The 16,100-nt window shown below is 35.7% G+C and overlaps 1 protein-coding gene across 5 annotated transcripts in view; it reads left to right on the top strand.

The window, feature by feature from the left end:
- The window catches only part of SOS2 (SOS Ras/Rho guanine nucleotide exchange factor 2), an 89,039-nt gene that overhangs the window by 11,984 nt on the left and 60,955 nt on the right, over nt 1–16,100 (top strand). For 4 of the 5 annotated variants that reach the window (XM_064571009.1, XM_045900804.3, XM_045900802.3 and 1 more), the window contains exons 2-4: nt 9,994–10,119; nt 12,610–12,741; nt 14,021–14,185. In XM_064571009.1, the coding sequence (XP_064427079.1) occupies nt 9,994–10,119; nt 12,610–12,741; nt 14,021–14,185 (423 nt within the window). The remainder of the gene's footprint in view (nt 1–9,993; nt 10,120–12,609; nt 12,742–14,020; nt 14,186–16,100) is intronic. The other variant, XM_054513694.2, reaches the window with a different exon arrangement.

Genomic DNA, 16,100 nt, shown 5'->3' with positions numbered 1-16,100 from the left:
TATTTGGCAGAGAGAGACACAGCGAGAGAGGGAACACAAGCAGGGGGAGTGGGAGAGGGAGAAGCAGGCTTCCCGCAAAGCAGGGACCCTGATGAGGGGCTTGATCCCAGGACCCTGGGATCATGACCTGAGCCCAAGGCAAACGCTTAATGACTGAGCCACCCAGGTGCCCCTAATTTTTTTTTTTAAGATTTTATTTATTTGACAGAGAGAGACACAGCGAGAGAGGGAACACAAGCAGGGGGAGTGGGAGAGGGAGAAGCAGGCTTCCTGCTGAGCACGGAGCCCGATGCGGGGCTCCATCCCAGGACCCTGGGATCATGACCTGAGCCGAAGGCAGACGCTTAATGACTGAGCCACCCAGGCGCCCCGAGAGAGAGAGAGGTTTTATAGGAAAAAGAGTTTATGATACTTTTTGTTTTTTCTTACAAATGTGTGCCTGTAGTTTCCAGTTTTATAGTCATTTTTACTAATAATACTCCTCTCTATGATGTAATATTAATCTCTTAGTAATTTCATATTCTGCTAAGAGCACTGTGACTTCCAAATGCTTTGCCACTGGAATAAGTTGGGAACCCATTGATTTAGCCTGCGCTTTCTTGGCTTTACAGGCTAATGGCCTGCCTCTTTGGGAATGTACTTACAGATCATATACCATTTCATTCCATTCAAGGAAAATTTTAATGACAAAAATTTTAGCCTCCACTAATAGTCTTCTCTACATGTTTTGATTATTTTATGGTAAACCCTCACCTAATATTAAGCTAAATAGAGTGAGATACTTGGCCTGTACTTACCTCCTTTTTAAATAAACTTACATTTAAAACCCCTCCAGAAAGTTCCTAATTAAGAGTGCTGAATCTAAGTGAGAAGCGAATATTAAAAGTCAGTGGGAATTGAGCATTGAGTGGGAATCTCCCCATGCTTAATGTTACATGGAATAACTGAGTCTCCTGGTACATATCCAGTGAAATTAAAGCAAATTTTATGGAGTTCTCAATTTTTCCCAGTCCCCAGATTTCAGTGAGGCCAAGAAATCTGTTTGATACCGTGAATTTATTTTTGAACAAGTATTTACTGAGTGCATTCATTATACAAAGCATGGCACTAGATTACCTGTGTGTTAGTAATAAAGGGGTGGGGAAATAGGAGGAAACCAAAAACATAAGAAATGGTTCTGACCTTGAAGAGTTGAGAGTGTGCAGCTGTGGTTTCATTATACATCCTAGTAAAAAAATTGCTACCTTAGAATATTATATGTTTATATTATTTTTTAAAACTTAATTGGGAGTATAATTGACACATAATAAACTGTACATATTTAAAGAATACAGTTTGATAAGTTTTTATGTATGTATATTTCAGTGAAGCCATCACAATAAAAATACTGAATATATCCTTCAGCCCCATGATTTCCTCTTGACTCTGACTCTCTTTTTTTTTTTTTTTTTAAGATTTTATTTATTTACTTGAGAGAGAGAGAAAGCATGAGGTGGGGAGGGTCAGAGGGAGAAGCAGACTCCTCGCTGAGCGAGGAGCCCGATGCGGGACTAGATCCCAGGACTCCAGGATCATGACCTGAGCCGAAGGCAGTCGCTTAACCAACTGAGCCACCCAGGCACCCGACTCTGACTCTCTTTAATTCTCCCTCCTTCCCCATTTCTTGTACCCAAGCAATTACTGATCTGCTTTCCATTATTGTAGATTGCATTTTCTAGAGTTTTGTAGTAATGGAATCATACAATATATACTCTTTTTTTTTTTTTCTGGCTTCTTTGACTCAGCGTAATTATTTTGCAATTCCTCCATTTTGTGTCATATATTAATAGTTCACTCCTTTTTATTGCTCAGTAGTATTCCATTGTGTGGATATACCACTGTTTATCTCTTTATTAATGTACCTTTGATTCTCAGATCTTGGCTATTACAAATGAAACTGCTGTGAATATTTAGGTACAAGTCTTTGTATGGACATATGTTTCCTTTTTTCTTGGATAATTACCAAAGAGTGGCTGGATCAGATAGGTGTATGTTTAATTTTTTAAGTAATTATCAAACTTTCCCATTCAAACTGTTGTACAGTTTTACATTCCCACCAGCAAAGTCTGAGAGTTCCAGTTCTTCCTGCCCACATTTGATACTTAATTTAATTTTAGCCATCGTAATACATGTCAGCAGTATTTTGTAGTTGATTGTGTATATTCTTAGAATGAAATTTGTTGCTTTTTTTTAAACTGAATTTTAACTCTTTTATAACAACAACAAAACTTCCAGTATTCTTAATTGATGTTTGAGACATTTGCATCCTTGCAAAAATTTTGGCAATAGAATGAACAGTTTGGCATAAATAAATGTCATACCATGTAGCCAGAGAGATTTATTTCTACATTATACCAAAACCTCAAATGTTAATTGATCAAACAAATGCACTGGCAAGATTTTTTATTTGATTGTGAATATGGAGAACTGGAAAATATAAATTAGGAAATAACACTTCTGAAACTTGTCAAATCTAGTGTTTATCTTGGTATAAGATAATTTAAAGTTTAATATTTTTATGTGTGTATACATGGATCTATATATAGTATCACGACTATTCTTTTTACAGTGTATGTATAAGGAAATACCTTCTGGCAATTTGAAAATATGGTGTAACTAAAATACAGGTCTGACTTGTTACTCTACTGTTAAAGACTGAAAATTATTTTAATTGCTCTTTTTCTGACTAGTCTTTCAGAAAAATAAGGTAGGTTAGTTCTGATGTAATTTTGTTTACTGTCTCTTAGGGTGCTGAGATAGTAAATACTGTACAAGTACAAAGTATGGTTATCTTCCATTGTTAGTATTTATATGTGGGATTTTAACACTATCTATTTGTTTTTATGACTTTTCATATTTGCAATTACTTTAAGAAGTGTGGCATAAGAAATTTTGATGCTCAGTGTTAAAGTTGCTTTGCAGGTTATTTACCAAAATCATAATCACAGGGAAAAAAATCCATTCGGGGCACCTGGGTGGCTCAGTTGTTAAGCATCTGCCTTCGGCTCAGGTCATGATCCCAGGGTCCTGGGATCGAGCCCCGCATCGGGCTCCCTGCTCGGCGGAAAGCCTGCTTCTCCCTCTCCCACTCCCCCTGCTTGTGTTCCCTCTCTCGCTGTGTCTCTCTCTGTCAAATAAATACATAAAATCTTAAAAAAAAAAATCCATCCCAGTTAGACATTATCTTAATTCTCATGCACAGTCACTTTCACTGAGTAGGGCACTTGGCTTTTGTGGAGGGATGTTATAAGAAACAGCCTTATGAATGCCATTGCTAAACTTCCAGTGTAAATGCTTTTCTTTTTATTAAAAAAGAAGAGTCTTTTAATTCTATTGATCTAATAGAAATATATGGTAAGAAGTAATTAACTTTCTTGTCATGTTAAAGAAGTGCAGGAGGTAAGAGAAAATATTTGTTTTCTCCAAAATCTATTTTGAATTTATAAAGAAATATTATAAAGCCTGGCTTTTTGGATGTTGGTCCTTTATAAACATAACTGCTTTACTTTAAACTCTTCTTTTACAAAGTCCTTAAAAAAGTAATATTTGTTATTTCTAGTTTTATGTATCCTCCTTTTTTCCCCACTTTCCCAGTTCATATTATGTTTCTTTATAAGTTAGTATATTTTATCAAAATTATTCCTGCAAATAGAAAGATAACTAACTTTATAAGGCTCATAAGAAAAATAGCAGTACCTCCTCCCATTCACAAAATTTTCTGCTTTCCAGAGACAGTCACTTTTAACTTTTCCAAGTGATTCACTTCAGTGTTCTGTATCTCTAAGGAAAAAAATTGCTATTTCTTGATTTTTCTGTTTTGGCCATTATCTGTTAACGTCCTACCATGGAAGGTAAAGATTTAATATTCTTTTTTTTTCTTAAGTTTTTATTTATTTTGGAGAGCGGGAGTGCATGAGCCGGGGGAGGGACAGTTGGAGAGGGAGAGAGAGAATCTCAAGCGGACTCTGCACTGAGCGTGGAGCCCAAGCGGGGCTCGATCTCACAACCCTGAGAATATGACCTAAGCGGAAATCAATAGTCAGTGCTTAACTGACTGAACCACCCAGGTGCCCCTAATATTCTTTTATACACATATATATTTCCTCCCTCCAATCATACACACCTTATATATACATACTTCCTGCTTCACTCCCCCCCCCCCCCCCCCGCCATGCCATGGTTATATCTTCGTTTTGTTTGGATCAGTATTCAAAGTTTACATTATTAGGACTGTGAATGCTGTTATAGGTAAACCACTTTTTCTTTCCTACCTAACCTTTTACTGGAGTTAGTAATTGTCTTGTTTTGTTTGTGTAGTTTTCTACTGGAAGTGACTAATTCAAGCTTAAACTCGCTACCAGTTGTCTAAATATCCTCTTAAGACTTTTAGATCCATCAGATGCTCTTATCAATTTAATCTTCTTTAAAGTTTTTATTTATTTATTTTAGTAATCTCTACACCCAATGTGGGGCTCAGACTCATGACCCTGATGAGATTGAGTCACATGCTTGGGGTACATGAGATCAAGGTTGTGAGATCAAGTGTCATGTGGGCTCCACTCTGTGCTCAGCGCAGAGTCTGCTTGAAATTCTCTCTCCCTCTTCCTCTGCCCCTCCTGCTCATGATGTCCTTCTCTCTCTAAAATAAATAAATAAATCTTAAAAAAAAAGTCTCAAGCTCTTCGACTGAACCAGCTAGGCACCCCTCAGTTTCATCTTCTTGAGACAGCTTCTCCCAAAATCTTCTGATCTTCTCTAGTCTGGACTGGTGACCTTATGTTTGTTGTACATGTCTCATAATTTCCCTTCACTTTATCCTGGGTACTCCTTTGGCCTTGATTCCTTTATTTCTTATATACTATATTTTTCTCTTGTTTTACTGTAGTACAGTTAAACTATAAAATCTTAATGAGAAAGGGTGCATGAAAGAGAAAAATTTTTGACCTGTTATGTCTAAGCATGTCTTCATTTTACCATGACATTTGATTGATAGTTTGTTAGGAACTTCTTCTAAGTTGGAAATCTGCCTTCTAGCTTCTAGTGTTACAGTTGAAGTCTGGATCTAGTCTAATGTCCACATTGTATATGACCCGCTTCTTCCCTTCACCCTAAGCTTGTAGGATATTCTGTTTGTCTCCAGGGTTCTAACATTTTAATTTCGTTTATTAGCTGGGGACTAGCGGGGCCCTTTTGACTTATTTTATTGGAATTTTATCCTTCCATTTTCTGTTTGCTAGATGATTCTCCAACTTTTTAAACTTATTTATGGTGAAGTAGTAAAACAATCAAAAATGCATAAAACATAAATATACAAAGATAACCATTTTTATGGTAATCACTGCCTTTTTCTTTTATAGTTTTACCATTTAAACATGTGTCTCTAAGTGTTACAGCTTAATTTTGTCTGATCTTGAAGTGGAATTCCATTGTATGTATTCTTCTTGTCTGGCAGCTTTCTGCCAACATTATTTCGAAGATATAGCCACATTTTAGTTAGCTATAGTTACTCAGTTTTTTTCCTGTATTCCATTGTATGAACATACTACAATTTATTCCACTTTTTTTTTTTTTAAGATTTTATTTATTTATTTGACAGAGAGACACAGCGAGAGAGGGAACACAAGCAGGGGGAGTGGGAGAGGAAGAAGCAGGCTTCCTGCGGAGCAGGGAGCCTGATGCGGGGCTCGATCCCAGGACTCCGGGATCATGACCTGAGCCGAAGGCAGACGCTTAATGACTGAGCCACCCAGGCGCCCCGATTTATTCCACTCTTAAGATATTTGAGTTTCTAGTTGGGAGGTATCACTAATAATGTTACTTAGGAGACTTCTTATACATGTCTTCTAGGAAATCTGTGTGCTTATTTATTTCTCTAGAACAGTGCTATCCAATAGAAATATAATGTAAATCACATATGTAATTTTAAATTTTCTCACAGCCATATTAAAAAAGTAAGAAACTCATGAAATTGATTTTAATAATATATTTTATTTAACTAATAAATCTGATCATTTTAGCATATAATCAATATAAACATTGAGATATTTGACATTCTTTTTTTTATACTAAATCTTTGCTATCTGGCATGTATTTTACACTTAAAGCCCATTTTATTCCAGTAGGGCTACATTTTAGGTGCTCAGTAGCCATATGTGGCTGGTGTTCGCTGTGTTGGACTGCATAGCTCTAAACAGACATATCTCCAGCAGTGGAATTGCTGGGTCATAGGGTATGCATATCTTTTTTTTAATTTTTGATTTTTTTTTTTTAAAGATTTTATTTATTTATTTGAGAGAGAGAATGAGATAGAGAGCATGAGAGGGGGGAGGGTCAGAGAGAGAGGCAGACTCCCTGCTGAGCAGGGAGCCCATCGTGGGACTCAATCCCGGGACTCCAGGATCATGACCTGAGCTGAAGGCAGTTGCTTAACCAACTGAGCCACCCAGGCGCCCTGATTTTTTTTTTTTTTTTAATATTTATTTATTTATTTGACAGAGAGAGACACAGTGAGAGAGGGAACACAAGCGGGGGAATGGGAGAGGGAGAAGCAGGCTTCCCGCGGAGCAGGGAGCCCGATGCGGGGCTTGATCCCAGGACCCTGGGATCATGACCTGAGCCGAAGGCAGACGCTTAATGACTGAGCCACCCAGGCGCCCCTAAATTTTTGATTTTTTAAATTGAAGTATGAATGACATACAGTATTGTCTTAGTTTTAGGTATATATACTTTATGAAGTGATCTCCACAATAGGTTAGTTGCCATCTGTTAACATACAAAGTTTTCACAATATTATTGATTATAGAGTATTGCATATCTTGCACTTTAGTAGATAATGGCAAAATTTTTAAGTGATTGAGCCAAAAAAATAAAAAATAAAAATAAAATGATTGAGCCATTTTGCACTCCAGTGGCAGTGTGTTGAGAGTTCCCATTGTTCTACATAATCACTAACGCTTAGTATTACCAGGCTTTTTAGTTTTGCTCTGTGATGGGTGGGTAATAGTTTTCATTGTGGTTTAATTTGCACTTCTCTCATTACCAAAGAGCTAGAGTTCTTATTGGTCGTTTGAATTTCTTTTGTGAAGTGCTGATTTGGTTTTTTTGCCCTTTTTTTTCTACTGGGATTTTTTTTTTTTTAAGTAGGCTTCATGCCCAACATGTGCATCGAACTCACAACCCCAAGATCAAGAGTTGCATACTCCCACCAATTGAGCCAGCCGGGTGCCCCTGTATTGGGATTTTTATCATTTTTTTTTCTAGTTCTTTATATGTTCTGGATATGAGCCATTTTGTTTTATGTGTCACATAAATCTTCTCCAGTGCTAACTTGTCTTTTCACTTCCTTAAAGGTCTTGTTGAACTTAAGTTTTCATTTTTAATTTAAAGTTATGTTTATCAGTCCTTTCCTTTCTGGATAGTAATTTTTGTGTCTTGTTTAGGAAATCCTTTCCTATCCTGAGTCATGAAGATAATATCTTGTTTCATATTACCAGTTTATTAGGTCTTTATGTAATAGTTCTAAAATATCCAGCTAGAATTGTTGTTTGTGTACAGTGTGAATTGGAGTTGAGTATAATTCTTCTCCATATGAGTATCCAGTTGTTCACTATTTATATGTTTCCTCGCCTTCCCATGACCACACCCTCATACCCTGTAGTACTAGCTTAGTTGTAAATCAAGGGTCTGTATATTTATGGGCTTGTTTCTGTATTCTCTCTTCTTTTCCATTGGTCTGTTTTTCTGTCATTATAACAATATCACATTCTTACTGTAGCTCTGTAATAAATCCCAGTAACGATTACAGCAAGTACTTCTACTTCTTTGAGTAAGTGCCTGATTTTCTTAGCCTTTTGCAATTCCATGTAAGTTTTGAAATTATCTTGTCAATTTCAGCAAACAGACTTTTTGGTTTTGACTGTGATTTTAAGTCTGTGGATCAGTTTGAGAATTGATATACTTACAATATTAAGTCTGATAATTCATGAACATGCTATTATATTTCATTTATTAGGATCTTTTATTCCTCTCAGAGTCTATAGTTTTCTCCCCCAAGGGTCTTATACTTCTTTTGTTAAGATGTATTTCAAGGTACATGATCTATTTTTTATTCCATTGTAAATGATATTATTTAAGATTTTTATTTTTCATCTTTGTTGTGTTCCACAGAAATAAAATTTTATTTTTTTATGAATTAAAATAATTTGGGGTGCCTGGGCATGTTGGTTAAGTGGCCAACTCTTGATTTCAGCTCAGGCCATGATCTCAGGGTTGTGGAATTAAGCCCTGCCTCAGGCTCCTCTCAGCGCAGAGTCTGCTTGAGATTCTCTCCCTCCCTCTCCCTCTGCCCTTCCCCCTGCTTGTGCACTCTCTCTCTCTCAAATAAATAAAATCTTTTAAAAAAATAATTTATCTGTACAATATTTTGATTTTGCTTCATGGGTATATTAGTCTGGTGTCTGCAAAGAAACAGAAACACACGCATACTCTCTCTCTCTCTTTTCCCTCTCTCTGTCTCTCTCTAATAAAGGTAGAGGAGTCCAAAATCTGCAGTCAGTAAGCTGGAGACCCAGGAGAGCTGGTGGTATAGTCCTAGACCAAGTCCTAGTTTAAGGCAGGAGACCAAAATCCTGGCTCAAAGACTGGCAGAGAGAAAGAATTCTTTCTTGCTCAGCCTTTTTTATTCAGGCAGGTCCACTCACATTGGGGAGGGCAGTCTGCTTTACTCAGTCTACCAATTCAAATGTTAATTTTACCCAGAAACCCTCATAGATACACTCAGAAATAATGTTTAACCAAATGTCTGGGCACCCTGTGGCCCAGGCTAATTGACACATAAAATTAACTATCATAGTAGGCAATCAAATCATCTGTAAATCTTTTCCTTTCTAATTCTTGCACTTTTACTTCTTTTTCTTGCTGGACTGCCCTATCCAGGACCTCCAGTACAATATGGAATAGAAATGATATAGCGAGTATCCTTGCCTTTTTCCTGATACCAAAAAGAAAGCTTTCAGTATTTCACCATTGACTATAATGTTTATTATAGGCTTTTTGTAGATATCCTTTTACTAAATTAAGTTCACTAGGAGATTTTATTATGAATGAATGTTGAGTTTTTTAGATGCTTTTTTTTACTAAATCATTGATATCATATTACTTTTCTTTTTTAATCTGTTAGCATGGTGAATTATTTTGTTTGATTTTCCAACATTAAATTAACTTTACATTCCTGAGATAAACCCACTTGGTTGGTCACATTTTTTTTTATATGTATTATGGAATTTAGTTGATATTTTACTGAGGCTTTTATTTCTAGGCTGATGAGTAAAAATGGCTTATAATTTTCATCTTTTTTTTGAGTTTTTATATCAAGGCTAGTCTCACAATAAGTTGGGAAATCTATTTTGTTGTTTTTCCAGTTTCTTTCTTAAATGTTTAAGTTTGTCAGTAAAGCCATCTAGTCCCATATAATGAGCTATAAAAGCAAGTCTCAACAAATTTTAAAAAGTTGAACTCTTAGAAAGTATGTTTTCTAACCACAGTGCAATTATTCTAGAAATCGGTAAAAAAGGGAACTTAAAATACCGTATGTTTAGAAATTAAGAAATATACTTCTAAATTCTAAAGGTCAAAGAAGAAATCATAATGGAAATTAGAAGCTATTTTGAACTGGATAATTAAAAAAATATTCTATATTAAAATCTATAGGTTTTTGTTCTGTTTTTTTTACAAAAGTAGATCTTAGACTAAAGTTTTCTATTACTTTCTGCTCTGTGGGTTAAGAAAAGTTTACAGACACCAACAATTAGAGGTGGGTTTTCCCCCCACTTCTTGTGTTTTATGTCTGTATTTGAATAACTATTCTAGTAAAATGTTAATAATTGTAAAATAAGATTTTCTGAGATTTGTCATAAATATTTTTGCCTGTTCTTTAACTGAGACTTTTTTTTAAAGGTTCAGGAGCAAGTACATCCCAATCTCTCCGCTAATGAAGAGTCTCTCTATTATATTGAAGAGCTGATTTTTCAGCTGCTTAATAAATTATGCATGGCTCAACCAAGGACTGTTCAAGATGTGGAGGTAAAAACTATTTTGATATTTCAAAAAGTCACTGAACCATTGTACAAATTAATTTTTTAATCTATATCATTCTAAATCATTATGGAAACTAAAACCATTGAAATCTTATGTGGAATATGTGCTGAGTTCATTTTCAACAAAGATAGCAAAGCAAATCAATGGGGAAAGGAAGGTGTTTAAGCAAAAAAAAAAAATGCTAAACTAACTGGGTAAATTTATGAGAGAAAAACCCTTGAAACCTATTTCACATAAAAATTAATTCAAGATGCATCATAGTCTTAAGCATAAAAGCTGAAACTATAAAGTTGTAGGAGAGAATGGAGAAGAATATCTTCTTAACCTGGGGTTAACCAAATATTTTTTTTTTACAGAGGACTCAAAACACAATAAGTATTAAAGAATAAAATTAATAAGAAAATGAAAAAGGTATAAGTCACAAACCAGGAGAAAATGTTTGTGATATATATTCCTTACAGAGGATTTGTATCCAGAATGTTAACTTCTACAAATCAGTAATAAAAAGACACCTTCCTCCCCCAAATGGGCAAAAGTCTTGAACAGACACTTCATAGAAAGAAGATGTGGTATTGACCAATAAGCACATGAAAAGTGCTCAAGCTCTTTTTTTTTTCCATTTTATTTTTAAGTAATCTCTACATCCAATATGGGGCTCAAACTCAACCCAGGATCAAGAGTTGCACGCTCCACTGACTGAGCCAGCCAGGTGCCCTTCAAGCTCTTAAGTCACGGGGAAATAGAAATTAAAACCATATTGAGATACCATTTCACACCCCTTTCAAGGGACAAAACTAAAGACTAATAACACCAAATGCATAATTAGAACTCTTACACATTGCCAGTGGGAGAGTAAAATGGTATAACCACTTTGGAAAATTGTTCGGCAGTTTCTTATAAAGTTAAACATATGGTATATCTAGCCTATGACCCAGCAGCTTTACTCCCAAGTATTTAACTAGAGAAATGAAAATATATGTTCACAAGAGACTTATGTATGTCCAAGCAGTTTTATTCATAATACCCAAAAATTGGAAACAACTCAAATTTCTATCAACAAGAAAATGAATAAACGGGTTGTGGTTCATTTATAAAATGGAATACTACTCAGCAATAAAATGAAAGAATGAACTACTGATATGTGTGATAACATGGCTATAATTCATGGACATCATATAGAACAAAAAAAGCCAGACCTCAGAGAGTACATATGATACGATACATTTCTGTGAAGTTCAGAAACAGCTAAAATTAATGGTGATAGAAATCAGAATGGTGGCTGCCTATGAGTGTGGAGATGGAGATGATAGAAATATTCTGTATCTTTATTAAAGTGATGGTTACACAGGTGTAAGCATTTTTCAAAACATTGAATTGTATACTTAAGATCTGTGCATTGTACTGCATATAAATACTGGTTCAGTAAAGGACTAGTAAAAATCTTAAGGCTATTTACTGTTTGATTAATATACAGACACACCTCTAAAAAATTGTGTGAATTAGTGCTAAAATAATTTGTTTTGGCTCAGTTTACATAGGAGTATTTTTAGGTTTTTAGAAATACCCATCAGTACAGCTTTCAAAAATTACTTTGGTACTATACTGTTTACATCACCTTTCTTTTGAAAATTGTTTCTGTAATAAAGCAACAACTTCTAGTCTGAAGGAAAATCTTAATTTGGAGTAATTGGGCTATTAAGACTTTTAGGAACTCTTGGAATTAAAGCATTTGTTTCCCTACTCTCAGCTCGACGACATTAAGTATAAAAAAAAGCATACTTCTCAATAGCTAAATATGCTAAAAGATGAGAACATAATTTTAAAAAACAGGAAGTCCCGCTAAAAATTGGAGTTTGATTCACCTATCATTAGTTCTCATTATTCATGCGAACCACTGGTTAAAATTTAGATTAGATGAGCCATAATAGTAACCTAAAAGGCTTAGATTGTTTTTGCCAGGGGATGTATTTCCTTAAGCTGTTCTGAGCTTTGTCACCTACTTGAACCTTTAAAAGGTACATGACATCTCTTCTTTTTAAAATTCTTCTCTATATTTGAAGCTCCAAGGTCAGCAAGGAGAGTGACTGCATAATAATTATTAATAATGAATTAACCGCTTCTGCTAGGTAAATAATTTTAACCCTAGGAACCTTATTATAAAATCACTGGTGAGTATTTCATGCTGGTTTTCATCTCTCCTAATGTTACTACTTTTTCCTAGTTCTCGTTCCATCCTAATTATGCTTATGCTTACAAGCTTTCTGTTTAAATTTCACCTTTTTCTTTACTCATGGGAATTACGTGGAAAAATCTTGAGAGTACTGTTGATCCTTTTTTTAAAAAAATTAGTTATTACAGGAATCAGAACATATGTCACTATTATCTGCTAGGGTTAAAGATGATAAAATTTAGTTTTGTATGAATTTTCTGTTACGAACACTTCTATTAACAATAGTACTGCTGTGATCTGAACAGGAACGTGTTCAAAAGACCTTTCCTCATCCAATTGATAAATGGGCTATTGCTGATGCACAATCTGCCATAGAAAAACGAAAACGAAGAAATCCTCTCTTACTCCCTGTGGACAAAATCCATCCTTCATTGAAGGTAGTAAAAAAAAAAAAAAAAAAAATTAAACATTGGGGAAGTTCTTTATCATGAATAATACCTTATAAGGTATTGGTGTATTTATATAGTATTTATATAGCATGGTTTATGTTAGTATATGCATGTACGTGTGTGTACTTGTACATACACATATATATTAATGTGTGTACAAGTAAAAATACTCTGATAAAATCAGATTTCCTTTCAAATAATATTAAAAGTTATTGATAAGCAATAATACATCTTTGTGGTATCTTCTGTTGAGTATTACCCCTGACTGATTCTCAACCTCTAATTAAGAAAATATATATTGTCGGGGCGCCTGGGTGGCTCAGTTGGTTAAGCATCTGCCTTCAGTTCAGGTCATGATCTCAGAGTCCTGGGATTGAGCCCGGCATCAGGCTCCCTGCTCAGTGGGGAGTCTGCTTCTCCCTCTCCCTCTGCCCTTCCCCCCACTTGTGCTTTCTCTCATTCTCTCTCCAGTTCTCTGTCAAATAAATAAATAAAATCTTTAAAAAGTAGGGGTGCCTGGGTGGCTCAGTTGGTTGAGCAGCTGCCTTCGGCTTGGGTCATGATTTCAGGTTCCTGGGATCGAGCCACGCATTGGGCTCCCTGCTCAGCGGGGAGCCTGCTTCTTCCTCTCCCTCTGCTGCTCCCCCCGCTTGTGCTCTTGCTCTCTCTTTCTCTCTCAAATAAATAAGATCTTTAAAAAAAAAATCTTTAGAAAATATATATGTATATATAGTCAAAGCTGTGGTGAGTTCAGAACTGTTTTTAATTTGTATTTATCACAGATATTTTTATATACATTGGAAAAATAGGCTAGGGAATATTATTTAGTCTATAGAAAATATTTGATGTATATGGATTTGAATGCCTCCTTGGTAGCAATTTCAAGACATCCCCTAACTCCCCCCTCATATTCACATATCCTCCCCTCAATACAAACCACTGTCATTTGGGGATATTGGTTACAGGTGCTTGAAGATAGCAGATACTTGTCAAATGGGTTTTGGGTAATGTATTAATTAAGAGGTTTTCAGTGAGGTCCTGGCCAAGATTTCTTGATACTTAAGGCAGATTTGTTAGATTAGATGTCTCTTTAAAAAGCCTCTGATACTGGGACCAATTGCTCATTCTGTATCCTATGATACCTGTAACGTTAGACATTTGGTTTATAGAAAGTTTGTAAGCAAGAGTGTTGGATAAAATTTTTCAGTGTTTAACTGATACTTGACAGTGCCATTTTTTGGAATTAAATTGTGTATTCTTTCCACAGGAAGTTTTAGGGTACAAAGTGGACTATCATGTATCCCTGTATATTGTGGCTGTACTAGAGTATATCTCAGCTGATATTTTGAAGTTGGCTGGTAATTATGTTTTTAATATCCGACATTATGAAATATCTCAGCAGGACATTAAAGTGTCAATGTGTGCAGATAAGGTAAGTGTTAAGTGGTATTTAAATTTAACTTGAGGGGGCGCCTGGGTGGCTCAGTTGTTAAGCGTCTGCCTTCGGCTCAGGTCCTGATCCCAGCGTTCTGGGATCGAGTCCCGCATTGGGCTTCCTGCTCAGTGAGAAGCCTGCTTCTCCCTCTCCCTCTCCCACTTCCCCTGCTTGTGTTCCCTCTCTCACTGTGTCTCTCTCTGTCAAATAAATAAAATCTTTAAAAATAAATAAATAAATAAATAAATAAATAAATAAATAAATAAATAAATTTAACTTGAATAATAGTGACTATATGTCACTTCTGCCTCTGTCTTTTTTATACACGTTTATATTAGTAATTTTTATAATTCCTGGTGTTGGAAGACAGAAAAATGCTGGTGTTTTAGACAAACCATGATACTTTCAGCATATGACAGGATGGGAATCTCCCCCCCGGCCCCTCAAGAATCTTTCGCCTACAAGAGAAAAACAGCCAAAGCCTCAAACCAATTTAAGAAAAACAGTTTTGAGTTTTATCTTTTTAGAAAGAAAATATATACAGAGCAGTCGGGTACTTTTAAGTATAAGTAATTTTGAAAAGCATACTTTGGTTTCACAGAATAGTGGGGCACAGCTAGAGAGCAGAAGACTGCAATGCCGGTGTTTCTTCCTTCTGATACTGTTTTTGTTAGTTACCTCATTGCTTCCTGGCTGTAAGCCTCTGGGGGAAGAAACTAAGTCTCTTTATTTTCCTTTCTTCTCCTTTTCTTTCCTTTCTACTTTTTTTTTTTTTTTTTACTTTTTAAATGAACATTTTTGGGTATCTGTCAATGTGCCAGTCACTGCCCTGAGCTTTAAGGATCCAGCATTGAACAAGACAGCAGTCCCTGTGTTAGAAGGAATTTATTTTAGTGGGGAAAAAAATACGGTAAAAAACATAATAATTGCAGCACAGTGTGATTAAAAACTATTATAAGCCAAAGTGCAGTGGAGAAAGTGGTCACCTCTGGCATGGGGGAGACCAGGAACACTTCATAGAGAAGATGCCTAAACTAGACCACTAAGGTTGAATGACCCCTAGAACTTGGCACATGCCAGTGGTTCTCTACTTTGACTGTACAACAGAACTACCAGAAAGAATAGTGATGCCTGCATCTTACTCCCAGAGGTTCTGATTTACTTGACCTGGGTTAGGACTCTAAGCCTCGATATATTTTGAAAGCATCCCAGGTGATTCTGATGTGCAGTTATTGTTGAGATCTGCTGTAGTCTGCCTTGATCTCAAAAATGATTTTTCACTTGAATTTCATAGTAGAAATTCCTAGATATTTCTATTTGACTTCTAAAATTATGATGACATGCTTTAAAAAAAAAAAGTTTCTATCTCAGACTTCAGAAAAGTTGTAGGTACAATAAAAGATACTCCCCTGTGCCCTGAACCACTTGAGAGTAAGTTGCCAACATAGTTTACAAACAAAAACATTCTTCCGCATACCATGGTATGACAATCAAAATCCAGGAAATTAACTTTGATACATTATACTATCTAATTTTCGGGCCCTATTCAAGTTTTGCCAGTTGTCCCAGTGATGTCCTTTATAGCAAAATGATCCAGTCCAGAATTAGTCATGTATCTTTCAGTCTGGGATAATTCCTCATAATCCTTTAACTTTTGTGGCCTTGATACTTTTGAGGATTACAACTGGTTGTAATTGTTTAAAATGTCCCTTACTGAGGCTTCTGGGTGGCTCAGTCAATTAAGCATCCGACTCTTGATTTTGGCTAAGGTCTTGATCTCAGGGTCGTGAGTTCAAGCCCCACATTGGGCTTCACAGTGGGTGTGGAGCCTACTTAAAAAAAGAAAAAGTCCCTTACTTTAGTTTTTTTCTGGTATTTTCTCTTCATTAAATTCAGGTTATGGATCTTTGGC

This window comes from Mirounga angustirostris, unplaced genomic scaffold (genome assembly GCF_029215605.1).
Source record: "Mirounga angustirostris isolate CCGP_5_RB_7025 unplaced genomic scaffold, mMirAng1.0.hap1 SCAF_9, whole genome shotgun sequence".
NCBI classification, from domain to species: domain Eukaryota; kingdom Metazoa; phylum Chordata; class Mammalia; order Carnivora; family Phocidae; genus Mirounga; species Mirounga angustirostris.
Note: the sequence above shows the minus strand (reverse complement) of the source record. Positions and strands in the feature narration are given on the sequence as shown.